Here is a 12,144-nt window from a genome sequence, read left to right on the forward strand (position 1 = left end):
GGCCCTGCATTTTCATGAACATGTCTTATTAATGCGGTTGTGTTCTTACATTACCACAATTGTCTCCTTCTATAGCCTACAAATTACTGGAGTTTAAAGGGTGATATATATATATATATATATATATATATATATATATATATATATATATATATATATATATAGATATATAGATATAGATATATATATAGATATAGATATATAGATATAGATAGCTAAATATACATAGTCTATTTAACATTTTTTCAATATCAATGCACAAAAGCCTTTTTCAAAATAGTTGTATAGTTTAAATCAGTTAAATATAGTTGAAATGTTATATTAGTAAATATTTAAGTTTTCCAGTTTGAATTAGAATACAACAGTTATGGCAAATAGTGCCTTTTAACAGTTTGTAAATGTTCATTCCTTCGGGTTTAGAAAAATACAAATATTGATTGTACAATAGCACTGAATATTAGAACTACAAACAGTCAGAGAAGGTGATTTTTTATTTATCTCCAGAGTATGGTATACTGATTGAGTCACTTTCAATCCAAAACTAAAATGTCTCAAATTTTCCAATTCTCCACGGGACTGCTTAGTAAAACTTAGATTGTAACAGAGAATGTGTTAAAGTATTGTGATGATGAAGGATATTACTCATATTGGTACAGTATACAGTGACAAAGGAGATACTTGTCCATTTGGAGTGGACAAGAGTAAGTCAATAATTGAGCAAGTCTAAGTGTTTAGAAAAAGGATTTAGTCTTGCACTACAATGTTTCCCCAATTTGGTAGGTGTAATTAAGCATTTTTAATATACCTTTATACAATGCATAAAGATGAATTAGAAGAAGAATCTTGGCGTCACCCTCAACCCCAGTCGGTCCTACTCCAAGCACATCTCCACTCTGACACGCACTTGCGATTCCTTCTGAGAAACATGCACAGAAACTATCCCTTCCTTGCCAAGTACTCTACTCAGCTGCTTGTCTAGACCCTGGTCTAAATTAACTCCCTCAAGGCTGGCCAGCCTGCATCTGCCACCCACCCACTCCAGCTCATCCCGAACTCTGCTGCTTGTAGATTCAATATTAAAAAGGTCAATTTGAAAAATTGGATTTCAAAATCTAGTAGGAAATGAAACAAAAATGCCAAAAAACAGGAACAGGATTTTCTTGTCCTCTCGACCCACAAAAGGTTATGTAAATAAATAGTGCTGTGAAAGGGCAAATTTTCACGTCATGAAACCTATTGCGTCGTGTTCTCTCCCTTTCCATCTCTCATCTGTATTTTTGTCTATGACACAATATTTTCAAAACTAATATAATAAAAATCTCAGAGAGAATGAGTTGATTCAGTGAAAATAACCAACATTTTTCCAATTTATTCCAACCAACTCTGAATACTACTGCTTCTGCCATCCCACATAATTGCTCTGGAATGTGGCTGTAATTACCGTCACCTTCATAATTGTCACTTTATTAACAATTACAATACATCAAAAGAAAAGTAAGACAAGCTAAAATAATGAGGAGAAAATTAACAAGTTTTACTCTCCTTTTATTATGTAACTTTTTTCTTTTGAGATTCTCCTGCTGCCTTTTCATCATCACCATTCACAGGGGGGCAGGACAGCTTGATCATATACAGTACTGTGCAAATGTTTTAGGCAGGTGTGAAAAAATGCTGTAAAGTAAGAATTGTTTCAAAAATAGACATAGATTACAATAGATAATAGATTATATTTATCAATTAACTAAATGAATTAACTAAATGCAAAGTGAGTGAACAGAAGAAAAATCTACAACAAATACATATTTGGTGTGACCACCCTTTGCCTTCAAAACAGCATCAATTCTTCTAGGTACTAGAGAATAATGATGCAAAATGACAATTATTTCATAAAGAACAGACAGTGTGGTATGAAAAGTTGCCACACAATCCATTTTGGTATATAGAAAGAAATAATCTTCTAGTATAGTAAGTCTTTTGAAACTGAACTTATGTAGTTATATATTAATTTGTCAAAACAAAATCAATTCATTTGAATGGCAGTGAAGCATACCAAATTGGGGGAACAATAAATCCAATCATTATGTAAATAACAGAAATGTGACTCAAAGTGCATACACTAGAAAAATCCCAAGGATGAATTTATATAAAACCCAGATTCAAACCATATTAAATTATCATTGAAATGTGCTCACTTTTTATAGTGCAGATGAGTTACAGATAAATAATCAAAATAAGGCGACACCCAACACACTCATCCTCTACCCCCCATGCTCAAGCCCCAACTTCCTCCAACTAACCTATTTTCCTTCACCTCTTTCTCACCACACTCTAACTATGCTTTGTCCTCCAAGGCAATAAACTCACTATGTGCTCCTTGGACATCCTTCCCCACTCACTTACCTCTGCTTGTGCTGCCTCCCTCTCTTCTGTTCCAATACTGCTTTATTTCTCTCTAGACTTTGTCACTGTTGATCACTCCATTCTCCTCTCATCCCTTCCTGACATTGGCACTGCTTCTGGCACTGCTATTACCTGGTCTCCTACCTTACTGTCCTGGTGACATGCCATAGTTCTTCATCCACCCCTCAACCTCTCCTAACAGGTGTACCCCAAGGATCTGTCACTGGTCCCCCTCATCACATCCATTCTTTTACCACTTAACCTTCCCAATTCAGATCTTCTCTACTTTCCTTACTCCTCTTTGCCCTCTTCTGATCTCTCTATTTCAATTACCTTGAAAACCTTGATTATTGATTTCCCCACAACAGCGCACAAATATACCCAATACAAGCCGCATTCATAATCAATGATTATTCCTATATAATCAGTGCTAGCCTAAGCAATTCATAATCAATACTAGCCCATATTCATCAAGGGTTTTAAATTACATCGATTCTATATATTAACTCGAATAAAAGTAAAAAAATATGCCGCAAAATGAATGAAAATGTATCCACCAAACATATTCATAATAAACTGTATGCGCAGGTGATGCATGTTATGCTAACTTTCATTTGTCTGAAAAAAGTTTAAATTTTTTTTTAAATGTCTGAAATAGCGAGTCGGTGCAAAAACCTTCATGATTGTGCCCCAGTGTTTCCACCTGTTGACAATTTCATATAATGGAAGGATACATTTTAAAATATTTTATGTGTACTTTATGATTGTGATTGTTGCGATCCTGGCTCGTGTGTATGTGTGTGTGCATGGGGTTAGGGAGGGATGTTTGCGGGTGGTAGTCTCATGTGGCTTCCCCCGTCTCCGGGGTGGTATCGCCGGGGAGTGGTGATTGGTGGGTGGGAGTCATGTGGCCCGGGGGGTATATCAGTGGGCAGTGACGCGCCGCACGGGGAGTAGTAACAGAGAGGACATGAGTGTTAGGATTGAGAGCCTGAGAAGAAGGCGGAAAGTTGATGTACCTCTTGCGGTGTACAATAAAGCCTAAGTTTTGTTTTGGAACCTTCTGTTTATTTGTATTTATTTCAACCATGACCTCAAAAGCTGAGGTTGGTACATTATTATGAATGTGAAATTGTCCTCGTAATCAAGGAGTGAGGGGAAAGCCCATTATTTAGTGTAAAATTATAAACAAATAAAAGGCTGACTTAGCTTAGCATATTCCTTTTCAAGCAAGTCTTTTCACTTCTGCTGGTCTACATGTGATCTTGCGTGTTTTTTTTCCCCATAATGAAGAAAATAAGTCACATTGAGCCATATTCTAACCTAAACTGAAAAATAGTTTTTCCTAGGATTGGATCCTACTCCCAGCCAAAAGTAGGTGTAAGAGACTTTACTTCTACTTCTACCTCCTACTCTGAGTGAGGAGTAATCTTACTCCTAAACTAACTTTTAGCATGATTCCTAGGAGTAATTCTGAGATGTCTTATGCATATGGGTCCAGATCTGTATAATATATGTACTGTATATATTCTTTGGAAATCTGTACATCGTCCAGACCTTTGTATTTTTGTGGTGAATTGTGACTATAGTTCTAAAGTGAAGTTGGCACCGTGGTCAATGGTCAGTGGGTATTGAAAATGGTTAGATGGTCGGATGGTTGGCTTGGCATCAATTAACTGGTCTCTAATGGTGAAGAGGACTGAAGACCCTCAGTCAACAAGTAGTTTATCTGATTGATTAATCATACTGAGAATGAGCAACATCCAAAGGGAAAATAAAATTATGAATACAAGAGCTTAGCCCATCTGTTACAGAAAAGATGTTCCACAAGATTACATGATCAAATTCTTACCATAAGCCATATCACTCTTCACAACTTGGGCCTATCTATGATAGTTACGTTTTAAAAATAAGGATAAATTGAATGCAGCCCTCTAGCACATAGGAGTGTATGGGAAGTGGATACACTTACATGTTAAATACTGAGCAGTAGTGAAACTGCTGCACTGAAAACGTAGAAAGTTCAACACAAACATTTTGAGGTCTGCGCACTCCTGTGTTCTATACTAGTGTGCATTTGTAATTAAGAGATTACTTACATAAGGTTTACATACACAACACTAACCAAAGTCTTTTGAAGCACAATTCAGTTTCGGTGACATTAACTTCTTGTTATGAAGAATTGATCTCTCATGATCAGTGCTTAGAGGGGGATTGTTAATGTACTTCAGTGCCTTCCCTAAAAGCCACATCAACAGATGTCACAATAAGACTGAGAGGTGGGGGGAGAGAGAGAACTACCTTTTGCCCTTTAAAGCTTCAATACTGTTTTTAAATTAGGGAAATCTGCATATAAAAATTCCCCCTTTTCTCCCACTCATTGGGAAGTACCAATCCAGTCAGTATAAGTACATGTCTACCAGAATATCAGGACTCACACTAGCTGTTGACTTTCTAGTCTCTCTTGCTCATTTCACCCTCGTTCATAATTCAGATCCATCTCAAGATGAACGCACTTCGGCTAACTGTCTTGATTTTCGCCATCATCCTCATAGGAGCTGAAGGTAAGGGTTTTGTGTGAGTGTGTGGACAGTGGAATACATGTTTTTATGTGTTCTATATTTGTGTTCTATGGTACGTATTGTACCTTAACTCACCAGCTACCTCTACTGAGTAGGTGTTTGCTCAGTGTCAATTAGGTCTCTCTCCAGCTATTCAGTTTTGCTGTCTATAGGCTTAACACTATAAAACATTCATTCTTCTTCTTCTTCTTCTTCTTCTTCTTCTTCTTCTTCTTCTTCTTCTTCTTCTTCTTCTTATTATTATTATTATTATTATTATTATTATTATAAATAGAAGAAGAAGTAGTAGCAGCAGCAGTAGTAGTAGTAGCATTATAGACTCCTGAATCCAATTTCTTTTCTATGTCTGTTACAGGGGCCAGAATGTCAAATACACCCAAGAAATGCTGCTTTGAGTTTGCTGAAAAGCAAATCCCCCGGGGACGAATTCAGAGCTATGCCAAAACCAGCCAGCAGTGCACTAACACCGGCATCCTGTAAGTATTTTATTATTATTACATTTCAAATGGCAGCCATATATTCACATATACACACACGAATAAATAAATGCCAATAGGTAATTAAATAGTAAACAACTAGTAAATAACTTTAAATAATTATATTTATGATTTAAGCAGAGACTTTCTAGCCCAAAACCCACCATGTGGTAATCCAGGCTGTCTGTGGATTTGAAGATAAAAAAAAGAAATAGCCATCATGGAAAATGAACATGACATCAATGTTTCCATGAAGCGAAAGTACACATTGTGCATAATCCTTTCTCAGAGCGTCTCTGGTGAGGGGAACTAAAAATAATTGTACGCAGAAGCATTTGTTAGGTCTCTTAATCAAAAGCTAAATGTAAATAAGAATGAAGCAATGCAGGGAGGGAGATAGCTACGTAACATAAGCTTCCTTAGTTGAACCTTTCTTCCTTATTGTTACCTTGAATTAATGTGTGAAAGGACTTTTACCATACATTTGACTTTGAAAACATATGTGTGTCCTGCTCCTATTAACAAGTAAATTTGTGTGTATGTAACAGTACCCATGCACGGGGAACTCCTAACACGTGAGAGCTACAACCTTGTGGCCACTATGGTTAGACATGTTTCTATGCAGTGCGCATTTCAAATGTCAAACCAAGACAAGCTGTTGGTCTGAGTAACAGAGCGGGAAACACTGTGTTGGTAGTAGAGTTTCATTGTTCACAATGACTTTACAAATTAACAGAAATGCACACTCACAGGTTGGGGTTTGTGTGGGGTGCTGGTATTGGAGGATTGAAATACAGTTATTTAGAAACAGGTGACGGAGGACCCTGAAGTGATAATACACACACTGTGTACCTTTGCCAATTCTCTGGCTCATTAAGTATATTTAGGACATGAAAAGAAAGGAAATATTGATACTGGGACATATTTGAAGCATAGGGGACAGCAGTGGTCATTACTGTAATTGTTTTTGTGATCCTTTAACATGTAAGCCTGAGAAAAATCTGGACACTCTTGTGTGATGGTGCCTCTTTGCTTCATTTTCTGCAGGTTCAAAACTAAGCGCAACAAAGAGTTCTGTGCCAGTCCTTCAGACAGCTGGGTGCAAGACTACATGAAGTTCCTTGATGGCAAAGCACAGAAGAAATAGAACACCTTTTAAGTTGGGGATCTGGCTTCACCTGGGATCCATAATTAGAAGTGTTTTCCTTCCTTCCTTTCACCAATGATATAAAACATCATAACAAAACAAATAATTATATATATATGGACACACAGATAACGCAGACTGACATTTTTTCATTTTTTTTTCAGTGTCTTAATGAAAGACTATGGCAGCTTGATGGAGAAATCCAGAGATGCAGTCTGTGATACACACATGCTATCTCTTTACAACATAAGTGTTTTTTAGTTTTAATTAGAAGGTGCTTCCTCCATTTAGGGCAGCTCTGAAAGGCCTATATTTTATATTGATTGAGAACTTAAGCACACATTTATAAACTTAGAATCTTGTTTACATTTGCTGGGCTGAAATTCACCAAGTTCTCCACTTATTTCCCACAGTACTCGCTAAAATGTTGGAAAGCGTTTAAAGTCTTAGTTTTGTTTTCCTCAAGTGTCCGTTCAATAGTAATGAAATGGTTTTAATGTCAAATGTGTATTGAAATATAAACAGTTTTATTGAAGTTTGTTCAAGATGATTTGTCAAAATGTTATGTGAGAGTGTTATTCAGATCAAATTTCTTTTCAAAAACCCAGAAATAAGCTGTTAATATTGAAACTATATAACTTGTATGACTGCTATTTTAAAACACTTTCACAAATGTTTTCAAAAGTTTGTTGGTTGTTTCTTTTTCCATTCGCTATTGAATGTTACCTAACAAAAGCATCTATACTATTTATATTTTTATACAAATATTAAATTATGAACATTCATTGTGATAATCCACTGGCTAAAGAAACCTTAAATTAAATCAAAGCCAATCAAATATTGAATGTATTTTACTAACACTGATTTTACATGTGAATCATTCTTTTATAATAAAACTACACTAAAACAATTGTTCCCATGTTGCTTGTTTGCTGGTTTTATTGGGGTGATTTATCTCATGTTTATCATCATGTTTCTTTAACCATAATAAAAAGCATGCAAAATCAGTCAGACCTTACTTGAGGGCACACACCACACTGGCAAACACAAATATTTTATTTGAAGCTCTTTTGAAATTAATTCCTGTCTTTTGGTCCTTAAATTAATGTTCTCTGTGTTGCTTAATTCGATGTGTTTTCTATAGTTTCAGTGCACTCAGTTTCCATATATATATATATATATATATATATATATATAAAAGAAACACCTAACACTAATATGTGCTTTGCTTGTAGTCTGTGTTATTTTCCTTACAAAATGTAGCGGGGACTGTGGCCATGAGTAGTGGACCCAGGTGCGGGGCTAATGCTGGTCTGGGAGGTGAGGTGATTAAACAGGTCAAAATGGGCTGACAAGGGGAATCCAAGAGTCGTGGTCAAAAAGGCAGTCAAAGGTCACTCGATCGGCAGACAGGGTACAAAGGGAAATCTATAAATCATCAACAAGTGGAAAACTAACGTCAGATATGCAGAGGATCCCTAAACACTGAAAAAAGGCTTGGAACTGTTACAAGAATGCAAACAAGACTTCACAATGAATGAGGGAACAGAGGGATATATGTACACAGGGCTGAGAGAGCAGCTAGCAGAGGAGTGGAGTCCTGGACCAATGGGAGGGAAAGGGTCGATATAACTAAATGCACATGGGGCTTAGAAATGTATTGACAAGAGTAGATTTAGGACGATGACGACCTCTGGTGGAGACTTGGGGAAGTGTAAGGTGAGAAGATGACAAGTTAATTCATGTACCCAATTCAGCCTTATACCTTGCTTACACTGCATGCAATTTAACTTTATTACACTCATGTGTTTGGGGGGTATTATGTATTTTACGTTTCTTTCGTCTTTTTCTTAATGTTTAACTCATGGGGTCAACTGGAGTTTGTGATAATGCCACCTTCTGCTCAGGGAATTCCCAGGTTGAGGACAAAATATTTTATTGTGTTATAAGTTACAGTTTTTGTTGTTTGCTAAGTCAATGTGAATGAAACTGTGGTCCATATAACCAACACCATAACATAAACGAGCAGAACAGTACACATTTTTGCAAAACAGCCGGTCTTTATTGTTGCTTTCACACAAAATGCAAATACCCAGCACATTTGTGCAAAACTCTCTACACACAGAAAACTCAATTGGGTAAATCTTGTCAAACTAAATTAGAACATTTGTTCACAGCAGTTAACACATACTCCAAAAACTGTGAATCTATACCGCACATGTGCAAATCCTTATTGCTCAATTGTTCAAGTAGTTTGGCAAGAAATGGAGCAAGCCAGAATTCAAATACAAAAGAGAGAAAGATGGGGACCAAAACCAAGAGCCCATAGAGTAAGAGGGGTGCGCTTATGCGATGCCACAGCAGCTCAAAGGGGAAGACACAGAACAGATGCTTCCAATGACATGTTCCACTATCATTGGCCATGTGATAAACCATGGCCTTTCAACGTGAGAGGCTGGGCAGAGGGTGCAGCTCAAGCTTTTTCATTATTCAGAAATGAAAATAGGTAAGTGACCATATTTTACTACACTGTATTACTATATGATATACATGTACGTTTTTCAGTCATCCTCTCTGGCCTGGCACACTGACAGGGGCTCTGTGTACTGGTATGTACACTGCAACTAAGACAGGGGACCCTGAGGAATTCTAGTAAAGGCAGATTTCATCTGAAGAATTTAGACTTTTATAGTGAGATATCCTCTCTTGGGTGCAATTTGAAGGTAATATATTTTACAATAAAATCTTAATTAATCCCGACCTGACTGTCGGTGTTGTGTGTGTGCCAGCCACAGGATTCATCCTGTTCATGAGGGAAAAGTCGAGGAGAGCTGTTGGAGGTTAAGCAGAGGCAGCTCTCCCCCTTCGTGGTAGCAACACTGCCACATTTGTGACACTTTGCAGATATTGGCATGTGTTGGAAATATTAAGTGTAAGCATTTTCTTAGACAATTTCCTTTAATTTCTTGGACACTGAAGTTCCACGAAGTTCTATAGTTTGTGATGACATGCTCAGTGACTTCCTGTTATTCCTCTATAAAACAAGCACAAGTGTGGAGGGAGGAAAGAGCCCAGAGCTGCAGACTCTCCACACTGAGAAACTCCTCTCCTCTCCATCTCTCCAGAGCCACTGAGAATGAACGCCCTGACCTGCGCCCTGCTCCTCACTCTGCTCTGCACAGTGCATTGGGCTTCCTCTCAGCGTAAGTGTTGTGTGATCTCAACTGCTGTCCAGATTAGAGATACAATTCTTATGCAAAGTGTCATTGGGCACTGTTCAAGATGAAACTGGAAATAAGAAACAGGGAATCTATATTAAAAGTGCCAGTTATAAACAGTATTTAACAGCTGTAGATATACCAATAGGTTTTTAGTATATGGGTATTTTCCAATGTATAGCATTTAATTGTTACGCTATTTTTTCAGCTCAAAGCACAAACGCTGGCAATCCATGTTGCTCAGATTTCATCAAACACAGAATCCCTAGGGATGTGATTGTATCCTACTGGAAGACCAGCAGCAGCTGCAGCAAATCTGCAGTCGTGTAAGTATTGTGTTGTGTGTGAGTCATATATTCATTCATATTTACTGTGTTCATCTCCTAATCAGGGCCATGAACATTGTAGTTCTGTGTAATTGCCTAAAGCTGGAATAACAGCCATCTTCAGTTTTGTATATGGTACTAGCTGACCTATTTCATCACTGCATTTAGAAGTATGCTCCTCTTGAACCATGTATGTTTATAAACTGGAATCCAGTTTTATTACTATTTGTGTACTTATCATTAGTAGTATTGTTATTAGCTGTAATCATAGATGTAGATTTAGGGGGGGAACCCCCCGGGGTTGATAGAATATTAAATAGTCCCCCCAACAATGATTTGGAAACCAAACCTACACCAATTCTTCACAAGCTGCATGTGGCTAGTCCCAGAATAAACTAACTGTACATCCATCCCTGCATTTCAGCTTTGTGACATCCCAAAAACAGATGTGTGTGGACCCCAGCCTGCACTGGGTAAAACATCATATGAAATATGTGGATCAGAAGATGAAAAAAAAAAACACAGCCAGGACCTCCATTGCCACGAAACAGTGATGTTGAACTTGAAATTCATTGTTTCTGAACTGTATTCTATTTCCAACCAGAAGTCTATATTATTCATGATCTTCTCAAGTTCTTATTCTTCCTCAACATGGTAGCATTAAGAGCAATTTAGGCCAGAAGACTCAATCTGTTGCTATGTATCTTTTGTATTTATTTTATTGTACTTTTATTTTATTTATGTGAAGCTGACTGGGTATTAGATTTATTATCCTGCATCTTTTAGGAAAAAACATGTTTAATTTAAAAAAACATTTTATAGATGGTTTTAATGCTAAAATATAACAAATTGTATCAATCTATTCTGAGAGTTTTCCATATGTATATTTATTCTTGTTTATCCTTTTGTTTTTCATTAAGAATAATGTATTGTATTTGTATTTTCATAGTTTTGTAAAATACATTTGAAAGTCTTTGGTACACAGTGTTTTTTCATTATTATTGGTCATGAAAATATAATGGCAAAATATTATGTTTTTTTGTCATTATTGGTCATGAAAAGGCAAAATGTAATTCACGCAATTAAATTTGAAAGGCGTGCATTGTGATCAGGGTCACAGCTCAGCTGCCCATACAGGTACAGTTTTAAAGGTCTCCCCAAGATGTTTCCACTTGTTTCAATCTCGGTCTTCTCTTTTCCATGTCATGCCTGCAAAATGTATTTAATCTTCCAATTGTTTATGTGGTCGTCTTTTAGGTACTTTTTCATGCATTTGATAGCTTCATTTGTCCATCAATTATCTGTTTTTGCAGGGTCCCGCACATTTTAACATTTTCACCTTCATCATCCTTCAATGATCTTGCGTATTGTTCTGTTCTCTGATCAATACATTTTTCTATCTGTTCCTGTCATTGCACGAAAATATATTTCCATGATTGCTTATTCCTAATAGTGGGAGATATCAATACATTGTTTCAAAAGGATCCTGGCTGTACTGATAGGTTGCCAGGCAGAATGTGTATGAGTGTGTGCCAGTAGGGCAGTATAAAGAATGGGGGGGGGTCATAAGAGTGTGTATGGAGGGTGTGTGGATCAGTTCGGGGACCCTGTGTGTATGTGTGTGGGGGGGGGGGGGGGGGGTTAATTATTGTGTTGGAGTTAGGGAGCGATATTGTTATATGTCTGAGGTTTTTTGGGGTTACATGCTTCCCTGTTTCTGAGGTGGTATAGCCAGGCAGCGGTGATTGGGGGTAGGGGGTCATGTGTTAGGGGTGTATATAAATGCTTGGTGAGGAGCCACAAGGGCAGTTTTAGCAGGAGTTTACTAGAGGTAAGTTCTGAGTGTTTTTGCTGTGCAAGGCAGTTTGGGAAGGAAAGTGGAGGTACCACCCTGGTCTGTGAAATAAACATCAGTTTGTTTTTGAAAATTACGTTCTTCAGGTACATTATTTCAGAAATCAGCGTCATTCCTGGGGGTCTTTACAATATATTCAC

General features: G+C 37.2%; 1 protein-coding gene across 1 annotated transcript; it reads left to right on the top strand.

The window, feature by feature from the left end:
* The first annotated feature begins 4,823 nt into the window (after positions 1 to 4,823).
* Positions 4,824 to 7,495, top strand: LOC136758262 (C-C motif chemokine 7). Its single transcript, XM_066712518.1, has 3 exons — positions 4,824 to 4,964; positions 5,338 to 5,458; positions 6,506 to 7,495. Exons 1-3 carry the CDS (start codon positions 4,907 to 4,909, stop codon positions 6,603 to 6,605), a joined length of 279 nt encoding a protein of 92 aa, XP_066568615.1. The 5' UTR covers positions 4,824 to 4,906; the 3' UTR covers positions 6,606 to 7,495.
* The last annotated feature ends 4,649 nt before the right edge of the window (positions 7,496 to 12,144 follow it).

Source organism: Amia ocellicauda, chromosome 9, assembly GCF_036373705.1.
Source record: "Amia ocellicauda isolate fAmiCal2 chromosome 9, fAmiCal2.hap1, whole genome shotgun sequence".
In the NCBI taxonomy this organism is placed as follows: Eukaryota; Metazoa; Chordata; class Actinopteri; order Amiiformes; family Amiidae; genus Amia; species Amia ocellicauda.